Source organism: Vanacampus margaritifer, chromosome 3, assembly GCF_051991255.1.
Source record: "Vanacampus margaritifer isolate UIUO_Vmar chromosome 3, RoL_Vmar_1.0, whole genome shotgun sequence".
In the NCBI taxonomy this organism is placed as follows: Eukaryota; Metazoa; Chordata; class Actinopteri; order Syngnathiformes; family Syngnathidae; genus Vanacampus; species Vanacampus margaritifer.
In genome coordinates, this window is record NC_135434.1 from 2,860,218 (window position 1) to 2,871,786 (window position 11,569).

Sequence of the window (11,569 nt, forward strand, 5' to 3'; positions counted from 1 at the left end):
TATTTTATTTTTATTTATTTACAATCATTTTGTCCTGAACTGTCACATTTTTAGGTCACGGGGGAAAAAAAAAGCAAATTTCAATTTAAGGAAACACCCCAACCCACTATTATTCCGTTAAATGGAGTTTTCACTGTACAGTGAACCCCACGGTATTTGTTTATATCCATTTTACGTAACATTTTTGTGTCGTGGTGTGCTTAGTCTCAACAAAGGTTGGTAAACGCGGATCAAAATCAGTTGCATTAAAAGCAAAACTGGAAATTGGGTGTACGTTAGGGAGAACTCAGTTTTTTTGTGATACTTTATGAGGACAATAAATAAAAAAAATGAAGTGACAGGCAGTCAAAAAAAAAAGCTAGTTTTGTTTCTTTGGGTGCCTTTGTGTTGTTTTGTTCTAACGCTCTCTAACTTATTTATGATGGTGGGGACTCGCCCCAGCAGACTAGAGGAGGAAGAGGAGGGTGTATACGTGCGTGCGTACGTGCGTGCACATGATGATAAAAAAAAACGAAAAAAAAAACATTAAAAACCGGGAAGCAAATTGGTGGTGGTGGCGTGAAGGGAAAAAAAAAACAGAGCTGATGTGACGGAAATGAAAGACAAGAGGTAGAACGGAGGGAAGAGAGGGGGTGTTTCCCTGAGGCGTGTGCGTGAGAGTGTGCGTGTGAGATCACACACACACACACACATTCCCTGCCTCCCAGTCAGTGGCAGCATCGCACGCTCAGCAAGTCGGTGTCAGTGGCGGCACAAAGCAAAGTCGCTCCATTTGCCGCTTGTGCACACACACACGCGCACGCACACACACACGCACACGCTTGCTCCAGTGACGAGAGGCGAAGCAAAAAGCAAAACGAGCAGAGGAGCGCGGCCAACAAGCGTCAGGTAAGACCTTTCAAGCTGACTTTTTTTTGTTTGGTTTTTTTTTTGCATGAAATACAATCGTGTAATATTTGCTACTGGTTTACTGGGAGCTGTTCCTAATATTTTGGGTGCCGTTAACAAACTCCGGGCTCACGTTGGCCATTTGCGCTCACTTCCATTCCGTTTGTTGTGTTCATGTACAGCAAATACAGTTATGGTAAATCACCCCCCCCCTCCACCACCCACCCCCTCTCCTTTATTTTGTAAATTTCAATTTCATATTTTGAAACATGTCAGTAATAAACTGTTCACGTCAACATTTTTTTGCACTATTGTGGCAGCCATTATAGCTAATCAAAACCCATGAAAACTACATTTATTAATTCCTTACAATTTGGGTACAACTTGGATTTAATTCTACAACCAGAACATTTTACTTAAAAAAAAAAAAGTTTATACTATTATCCTTTTTTTTTTTTTTTAATCGAGCAATTTCATGCAATAAAGAGACTTTTAATGAATGATGCAACTCAAAATTCAACAAATGGAAGCTCCCTCAATGCCATTTTGTTTCTGTGCTGCTGCGGTTTTGGTTAGCAACAGAGTTCAATTGGCTGAGCAGCTGACGTTTGAATGATCATCAATAGACAACAGTGTCAAACCCACAGAATACATTTACGTTTTTATTTTACTAATTGGGGAATGAGGGAGGCTTTTATCTTGTGTGATAACACAAAAGTGTAGACAAAAGCACCCAGGGGTAACATAATAACAACAACAGCGAAAGCATTTAGACCCAAGGTTCTCAAAATGGGGTGCAGGGACTTGTGGCGGTCCAGAAGCTGTAACTTGGGGCCCACACAATAAAAATCAAACAAACATTGCAACACATATCTCGGGTTGTTTTTCTTTTTCGGAGTGGTGCTTTCTTAAAAGTCAAATTAGAGGCACAAGATGGCGCCAGAGAGGGTTATTTGTATCTCGCGTAACTTCGCTATGTTTAATTTCCTTCTTTACGTTTGCCGCCGCGCGCTTAATTGCCTCGTTAATGTCGTCGAGCTGCGATGCTAAAAATAGAACGCTGCCGTTTACAGCCCTCGCAAACGCCGATTGTAGCTCTTAATACGTACTACAATATATTCGTAATGAACGGAGAACGTGAAACAGGAAACGCAAATACAGAGCAGCCTTCCAAATTAAAAGCATGGAACATCGCACACTAAACAGCTTGAGGAATTCTTAACATGGAAGATATTTTCCTAAACTACTTGAGGTATTGAATTGAATTATTTGCACTTCACTGTATTCTTTAAAAAATAAGTTGTACAAGCACTTATTTTGATTTTTATTTGTTTCATCTTATTAATAGATTTTTTTAAAAATTCATTTTATTGTGTGCTCTATGCAAAATGACTTTTATGAGTACTTTTTTTTTTTTTTTAATTATTGCCATTAATTTAATTCAATTTTAAGGAAATTTGCTGTAGTTGGGATACATGTCATTTTTTAAAAACAGTCATTTTTTTGGTGGAAATTTTATGTATCATAAGTACTAATGTTATTGACACTTGGTATCGGTCTCAAAAAAAGTGGTATCGAACATCCCTAGTTTTAACAAAAGACAAAAAAATTCAAATGTCCCCCCTTTAACCCCTGGCCGTTATTTTGACCATTTTTTGGCTTCTTCATTTCAAAATAAAATACCGCCCAGGGGTTAAAAATGACTATTTCCTCGTAATAATGCGACTACAGCTTGTGGGAGAAAATACAACTTCATTGTCGACTTTTCATTTTGACAAAACACTTTTGTATCTTACTGCACAAACAAAATTCTCCTGAATTGTGCTGCAAATATTACAACTTTCAACTTTTTTTTTGATAAAAACAACTTAATTGTGACTTCTTTTAAGGCTCAGAATCCCCGATTCGAACCATCCATGTAAGCAAATCGCTACAAACAAGACTGGATTCGAATTTTCATGAAAGGAGCACCTTTGTCGCGCGTGCGGGGGCGCGTGCACATCACTGCCACCTTACTAGCAAAAGTACATCACATCCGTTTGGGGGCGCATTAAGGCACATTAGTTGGAGGAGCACGCCTGAATAATAAATGCTTTTTATTTATGAGAGTGCATACGCGTCAAACCCTGTGGAGCTCATATGAACTCACACACACACACACACAGACAACACGCACGCGTGCGCACAGCGAGGGCACTCGGGATTACGGTGTTTAGTTCAAGGACACAAGAGCAGGACAGGATTCGTGTCAGCATCTGGCCGCGGTTCAAGGTTCATTCCAAGGGTGATTTTACAGATAACGCTTACAGTAGAAGTGTGGCGAGCGGACCTCCACCAAGGCAAGGTGGTTATTGCACATGTTCATATTGGCATGCGTGGACAAAAGACGAGATGACAAAAAAAAGTCACTTGGATGGAATCTTACGACTCACAATGATTTATTTTTTAATTTAATCTTGGAAAAAATAAATAAAAGAGGAGTATGACATTTTTTACAAAATTAAGTCATAACCTTATAATCATTAAAGCGTACTTTTTCTTACAAGAAAATAGTCTGAGAGTCTCCGATTTTTCAAAAGAATTTTTGACGAGTCTTTTTTATTGCGATTTTACAAAAAGTCGGAATTTATCAAGAAAAAGTTGTACTTTCAAGAGAATAGGAGTACAAAAAATATATTTTTTTGTTTGTTTAAGAAGTCATAACCGTGTTTTGTTGAAAATCTTATGAGAAGTCAGATTTTTTTTCTGAAAAAGTTACAATTTTGGCAACAAACTCACAATAAAGAAAATACAATAAAGAATTGTTAAGTGTAATCTTGTCAGAATTTTGTTTTTACACCCAAAAATAAAAAATGTTAAGACTTTTTTTCGAATTGAAATTTTACAATATAAGCTGAAGAATACGGTCAGATGTATTTTGTACTTTCGTGGAAAATATTTTAACCGAAAGTATACAGTAATATAGTACATTGTTAAAGAAACAATTATGAGAATAAAGCCATTTTTTAAGACAAAAAACTAAGAAATCTTATGAGAATTAAGATGTAAAGTCATGAGAATAGTTAGTTTAAAAAAAAAGAAAAGTAATTTCATATTTTAAAAAAACAAATGCCTTAAGTAAAATATATTAATCTGAAGTATCACATGGATATTTAAAAAAAAATACAGTAAATCTTACTTTTAAAGATGTAAGTTTATTTTATTATTTTTTTGGGGGTGGGGGGGTCAAAAGTCATATAATCTTATGACGCATAGCATGATCTTAACCAGAATGTTACCAGAATCAAATTGCATGATTTTGGATGGCTACCAGAATAACATGTTGACATTTTTTTGCAATAAAGTTGTATTTTATTTATTTTTTTTTAGAGTGAAAAAGTCACTATATTTATTGTTTTCTACTCTCCAACCGTTGCAGTACAATTTGGACACGTTGCACTTGTTTAATCGAAATGAATTCTGTATAATATTTTTCATAATTTTGTTTACCACCAAACCAATGAAATGAAAGTCAAGCCGGGCTTCCTCTTTTTTTTTTTTTTTTTTTTTTGTATTCATTTCATCTTCCCAAGCTTCCTCCCCGGGGGCGCTCTGCCCTGGTGAGGCGCTTGTGAAGCCGTTTCCATGGAAAGTTTACCAGCACGAGTCCAAAACACACCTGAGGAGGGAGGCAAACCTTCAGCACTCCCATCACGTCCCCCCCTCGCACGTGTGCCGTATTTAACCCAGAAAAACATCCAGGCCTGACCCTGACAATATTGAGCTCGCTGGTCCATGATGATATTGACCAGACACAACCCCTCCTCCCTTCCATCTGTCAGCTGGCCGTGCTTCCACCCCCCGGAAACGCAAGCCAGCACGCAACCACTGAATCAATGTCGTCTATCGCCTTCCAAAAAAAAAAAAAAAAAAAGCCCCCCTAAAAATGTAGTGCGGGACCCTGGTAATCACTGTGAGAAAACACACACGTGCTTGCGTGCTAATTTGACGTTTTGGTCAATAAGCAACCGAAAGGGTGACGACAAAGAGCGCTTGTGAGATGATCGAGGGCGGGCCCGCCATTTGGCAAACGCTGGCAATTAATTGCCTACATACCCCACAAAAAAAAGTTTTCTTTAGCGTAGTCACAAATTCGCAACGTAGCATTTAGTAGGGATGGAACAGTAACGGCAATATTGCGATATTAAAATTGCCCTCTGCTGGTTAGTTTATTAGTGCAGTTTAATTTTAATTAGGAATATTTTGGCCACTGCGGCGGTTATCACTCGCACCCTAACCCTTAGTCATACCAGGATATATTTTCAACATCTCAACATGTCAAAAAACCTGCCCGCTTCAATCGCGAACTACATATAACATGATTCTGTTGACATGACCAAGCCTATTTCTTTGTCACTGCTTTTGTCAATATTTGGCTCTTCTTCTTTTTTTTTTCTTTTTTTTTTAACAATGTTTTATATCGCCAACCTCCCCACAATATTGTCGGAATTATCATATAGTGAGGTTCATATCGTGATATTTATCGTATTTTGACATTTGGATATCGTTGCCATTCCTAGTATTGAGACTCGCTCAAATAACACTTCTCTTGGCAGACAACGAGGCACTCTAAATTGACCATACCAACAGACTAGCCAAAAAGAAGATGCATGTCGCGAATGCGTCGGATACTCACCGGTGCGAACGAAGCCCCTCAAGTTCTTACGGAGTGACTCGAGGGAGGGGGCAACTCATGCTGGATGGCCAAGTGCGCCATTTTAGCCACACCCGGAAAAAAAACAAAAAAACTTAACTCTGCAACTGAGTACTTTATAGTTCTGTTTTTGGTCTTTTTTTTTGCAAATACTTGCATCGAGGCTTTGTCGCTAATCGCCGTGAAAAGCTAGGATTTGAACTGTGTTTTCCATGCACATAGTAACAGAGATGACATGTTGCTAATGGCTAATTAGCATTCTTAGCTAGCAAAAAAAAAAAAAAAGCATGATTCATTTCCATGATTATTTCTGGGGCTTGCCTCAAAACGACATTTTGTTCCAGATGACTGTTCCACTCGTGTCAACATTATGAGCCGTTTAACGTTGAGACTCGACAAAGTGCTGAGTGTGTTTTTTGTGTGTGTGTGTGTGTGAGTGAAGATGAAAGCGACAGTAAGAATTGCCGTTGTTTGGCTTTTGATACGGTTGACCCAGATCTTAGCTTGCTCTGCTAGCACAAGGAAGGAGGAGAAGGGGGGGGGGGGGCGTTGTGCTAAAAGGGGGTTGTCTGTTTGGGTGGGAGGGAAGAGCGGCGGTGCTTTCGAGGACTCCCCGCTGAGAGAGGAAAAATATGTTTTCATTGGGCAAAAAGATGAAACGAGAAAAGGTGAGTCTCACCACAAAAACCGCTAGGGGTTGGTGCTGTTGATTTAGCGACATCGGGGCATAAAATGGTGGGAAAGTGGACAAATACATTTAAAAATGAAAAATAAAAAGACTGCCCCGGCTGATATTACCATAGGAAGGCGGAAAATGACATGGTATAGGACACAAGAAGACAAGGATGCAAGTCCAATAGAACACAAGTAGACACACCAAGACACGAGGATACAAAAGCACAAGTAAATGAGTAAAAAAGATGCAAGAATTTTAACGCAACAAGGTAGCTAGCTTTGTTTAAAAACCTTATGATGCAAAAAAGAAAAAAAAGAACTGGAAACAAAATCGTAACATAACTTTAATTTTTTTTTAAAGTGACAACTTTTTGTGGAGAAAAAAAAAAATCGGAATAACTGTTGCACTATGAACATAAATGAAAGTTACTCATTGAACCTTTGCAGCATTTACATTTTGTGAGTTAGTAAAACATTTTGTTACATTAGGATGAATGTCAAGTAGAAATATCTATTTTTAGATTCACGATTAATGTACTGCGACTAGTTTTGTGTGTTGTTTTTAATAAATCAAATACATTTCCATTGATTAGCCTTTGATGCCTGGAGGCGATTTTACTGTTGTCGACGCTTGATTAATAAACCCCATAAAAATGTAAAAAAATAAATTAAAAAAAAAAGGATAGCATTGATAATGTATTTATTTTAACAACTGTAATAACAAAAATAGTTTTATTTAATTGCAGTAATGTTGCTTGAGCTTTCCATGTTCTTCAAAACTGCGTATGGAGGCGGGATTATGTAAATTAGTCCAATTGTGACGCCACAGTGAAACAAAATTTAGATGGTCTAGCTTAAAGACAGATTTTGGGGGACAAAACGTTTACTTGTTTGTATACAAAACATTACAAAGTCACTCTTCCATAATATGTCCACTCATAGATTGTCCATTTATCACATGACGACATTTCTTTTAACCTCAAGAATACAGGAGGTTTCTCAAAGCAGAAGTGATGAGGAAAATGAAGACTATTAATACGCGAGCTTGGATCTACAGAGCCCCAGAGATGACATGGAGCAAAAAAATATGTCACACCAAGACACGAGGATACAAAAGCACAAGTAAATGAGTAGCCTACTCAAGGATGCTAGCACGCAAGTAGACAAGTACACTAAGACACTGGTACACGAGCACACAATAAACAAGGACTCTAGTCCAATAGGACACAAAAATACGAGGAGGCAAGTACACTAAGACTCAAACAGACGAGGAGGCCATTAGAACAAGTCTATTTAGAACACAAGGACGTTAAGTACACCAGTATGTAAAGTATTACACTGAATAGGATACTCAGATACATGGACATCGACACGCAATTGTACTAACTCAATTTCCACTAGGGCAATACAGTACACGCACAAACGCAAGAGTCTGGGCAAATATTGCTACATGAATGACGCCAACGGCGCCTCATCAGGGATGGGCGAGAAGCTTTCATGGGGGGGGGGGGGGGTTCCCCGAAGACGCAATTAGCTGTGAAAGCAGACAAGGTTCCTCTTCTGAGAATATCCACACTATGCTTGTGTGGTAATTAATAAAACAATAACAACAACAGCAGGAAGTTGGAAAAAAAAGGTGACGTGTGTTCGTTTAAAAAAAGTGATAGCGCAACGAGCATGTTTGGAAAAATATGACGTCACAGCTAGCTAGGATGTGCCCGCAGTTTATTACATTTTAAAGTATTTGTTTAAAAAAAAAAAACATGTCAACCTAACTAGCATTTGTCTAAAAACACTGATCAAATGTGTTTAAAAAAAAACAAACAAACAAAAAACACAAGAACTAGCATACGTCTCTCAAACGGAGTTCAGCAAAGTATGCAAAAATTAACTTCGGTTTTTCTTTCAGCTCACCTGAACGCCGAGCATCCCCGCTGACCGATGTGTGTGTCGCCATGCGGTGGACGCTGCCGGTACTTCTGCTGTCTGTTAGCTGGGTCGTGGGTTCGAGCTCCGCCGGTGACGTCGGATCGCCGTCCCACAACTACAACAACAACAACAACAGCAACGGTAGCGGCGTGCAGAGGCTGCCCGACGCCATCATCATCGGCGTGCGTAAGGGAGGAACCCGGGCCCTGCTGGAGATGCTCAACCTGCACCCCGATGTGGAAGTAGCAAAGGCAGAGGTACGACGGAAAAGCATGTGAAGTGAATTCCTTGACGTAGTATCTGACAATTCCATTATGGAGAATAATATGCAAACGTATGCGCTTGCATGGCAATATCTTCCCTTTGCGGTTTCAACCCCCAGGAACCAAACATTCCTGCCATCACTAGCTTTATTGTGCTAACCAAATCTTAACCTTAGGCTAAATAGTAAGTTTCTTTCATGTGCCTCAGACTTCTTGTTCACCTCAACAGCTTTAAATCACTCATTAGAATCTTAGTTATGTGGTTGGCCTTCCCATTACCTCATGCGTAAAGAAAGCAGTCCAGTCGGACAAGCTCAGACTACAACTGAACAGGTTAGGGTTTAAAAAAAAAAAAAAAAAAAAAACTTATAAAATGTTGAATCTGCATAAATTATAATATTTGCTTAAAACCGCAATAACGCTACTAGCATACAATATGCTTAAAAACAGGAGGAGGAAGCTATCAGTTATTTAAATATGTCAAGACTCATCAAGAATGTTTCTAAAAAATAATTTATAACAAAACTCACATTTTGTTTAAAAACAGCATGACACCGCTAACATTTTGTTTATAAACGTGACATTGCTGCTAGCATTTGTTTTATAAATGTTAAAATGTAACTAGCATATGTTTAAAAACAGGATAATCCATCTGTTGGTTCAAAATTGTGAAAATGTACAGTAGCTAGCATGACAACACAGCTATTTTTTTTTTTTTTTAAAGTGTCAACATAACGATCTAACGTTTGTATAGAGATGTCACAACGCAGCTAGCATTTCTTAAAAATGTGACTACCTAGCTAAAATTTGTTTTAAAACATTTATGAAGTAGCTAGCATTTTAAGTGACAATGCAGCTAGCATTTGTTGAAAATGTAGCCACACAGCTATCTTTTATTTAAAAACATTGGCGTAGCTAGAATTTTGTTCATAAATGTCACAAGGCAGCTAGCATTTGCTGAAAATGTAATGACTTTCGCTGAAATACTTGTTTTTTGTACAGAAATGTGGCGCCGTAGCTAAAATGTTGTTCATAAATATAACAGGAGAGCGAGCATTTGTTGAAAATGTAATGAGCAGCTAGCGTTGTTTAAAAAACTGACAACAAAACAAACCGCCACAAAGTTTGGCATCGTTTATGTAAATAAGCCCCGCCCCCTTCCTGCTGTCAGGTGCACTACTTCAACGTGGAGGATCACTACAAGCGAGGCCTGTCCTGGTACCGCTCCCAGATGCCCTTCACCAGGCCCGGCCAGCTGACATTGGAGAAAACCCCCGGCTACTTCGCCTCGCCCCAGGTTCCGGCTCGGGTCTGGGCCATGAACCCGGGAGCCCGCTTGCTGCTGATCGTGCGCGACCCGGCCGAGAGGCTGGTGTCCGACTACACCCAGGTCCTGCACAACCGCCGGGCCCAAAAAAAACCCTACCGGCCTCTGGAGGACCTTCTTCTCCACGAGGGCCACGTGGACCCGGACTACAAGGCCCTCCAGAGGAGCCTCTACCACCGGCACCTGGCCCGCTGGCTGGAGGTCTTCCCCAGGGAGCAGATCCACATAGTGGACGGCGACGCCTTGGTCCGTGACCCTTACCCCGAGCTGAGACGGGCCGAGAGCTTCCTGGAGCTACACGCCCGCATCAGCCCGGAGAACTTCCACTACAACAGCACCAAGGGGTTCTACTGCCTCCTAGAGGCCGGAAGGGAGAAGTGCCTGGACCAGTCCAAAGGGCGGCCTCACGCACCCCTCGGCGGACTCGCCTTCAGGAAGCTCTGCCGATACTTGGCCGAGCCCAACCGTTTGTTCTTCAACATGGTGGGCAGAACCTTCGCCTGGTGCTGAGGACACCAACGGCCAACCACAGACGCAAACACAACAGGATGAAGTGACTTTACAACCATGCCGGTGCCTCCGTGGATACTGTGCCATATGCAAATGACCAAGCAGCTGGAATTAAAAAAAAAAAAACCATGAAATTGCAAAAACAAAACAATTAAAACTCATAAGGCAACTACAAAACACATTTCTGTAAAAATGTGACAAGGCAGCTAGCATCTTTTTAAAACACATGACGCGGGGAGCATTTGTTTAGAAACCTTCTGAAGGCTACAAATTGTTAAAAAAAAAAAAAAAAACTTTTTTTAACGCGACAAGGAAGCTAGCTTTGGTTTGTAAATCTTTACACATTTGTTAAAATAAAAAATAAAAACGCAAAAATGCAGCGGGAGTTAGAAAAAATTACAATGCAGCTAGCGTTTATTGTATAAAAAAAAAACTGGGGAAAAAAATATGACACTGCAAATAGCATTTAAGAACACGACAAACATTTGTTTAAAAAAAAAAACGCAAAAATGTAGCTGGAATTTGCTTTAACAAAACTTGATCATGCAGCTGGCGCTTGTTTTAAAAACCTGACAAAGCGACTAGCATTTGTTTAAAAAAGGCAGCTGACATTAAAACGACAACGCAGACGGAAGTTGTTGAAAAAACAGCAATGCAGCTAGCGTGTTTAATAACAACACAGCTTTCCTTTTTTTTTTTTAAGAAAATGCAAGAGAGCTAGCATTTGTAAAAACAAACAAAACAACAACAACAAAAAGACAGCTGGTGTTAGTTTAAAATATTAAAACGCATCTGGTGTTTGTTTAAAATCATGCCAACGGAGGTGGAGTTCAAGAAAAACGTAATTAAAAAAAAGATGCAAGAATTTTAACGCAACAAGGTAGCTAGCTTTGTTTAAAAACCTTATGATGCAAAAAAGAAAAAAAAGAACTGGAAACAAAATCGTAACATAACTTTAATTTTTTTTAAAGTGACAACTTTTTGTGGAGAAAAAAAAAATCGGAATAACTGTTGCACTATGAACATAAATGAAGGTTACTCATTGAACCTTTGCAGCATTTACATTTTGTGAGTTAGTAAAACATTTTGTTACATTAGGATGAATGTCAAGTAGAAATATCTATTTTTAGATTCACGATTAATGTACTGCGACTAGTTTTGTGTGTTGTTTTTAATAAATCAAATACATTTCCATTGATTAGCCTTTGATGCCTGGAGGCGATTTTACTGTTGTCGACGCTTGATTAATAAACCCCATAAAAATGTAAAATAATAAAAAAAAAA

The 11,569-nt window shown here is 39.2% G+C and overlaps 1 protein-coding gene across 1 annotated transcript; it reads left to right on the top strand.

Annotated features, from left to right (window-relative positions):
• The first annotated feature begins 597 nt into the window (after nucleotides 1–597).
• On the top strand, nucleotides 598–11,483 carry hs3st1l2 (heparan sulfate (glucosamine) 3-O-sulfotransferase 1-like 2). The gene is made up of 3 exons (XM_077560725.1): nucleotides 598–888; nucleotides 8,166–8,442; nucleotides 9,620–11,483. Exons 2-3 carry the CDS (start codon nucleotides 8,212–8,214, stop codon nucleotides 10,283–10,285), a joined length of 897 nt encoding a protein of 298 aa, XP_077416851.1. The 5' UTR covers nucleotides 598–888; nucleotides 8,166–8,211; the 3' UTR covers nucleotides 10,286–11,483.
• Nucleotides 11,484–11,569: the final 86 nt, after the last annotated feature.

Bases quoted from the DNA above. Each gene is read 5' to 3' on its own strand.
- hs3st1l2 (XM_077560725.1), top strand. From the start codon at position 8,212: ATGCGGTGGACGCTGCCGGTACTTCTGCTGTCTGTTAGCTGGGTCGTG. The intron at 8,443-9,619 runs GTACGACGGAAA...TCCTGCTGTCAG, and splicing joins TGGAAGTAGCAAAGGCAGAG to GTGCACTACTTCAACGTGGA.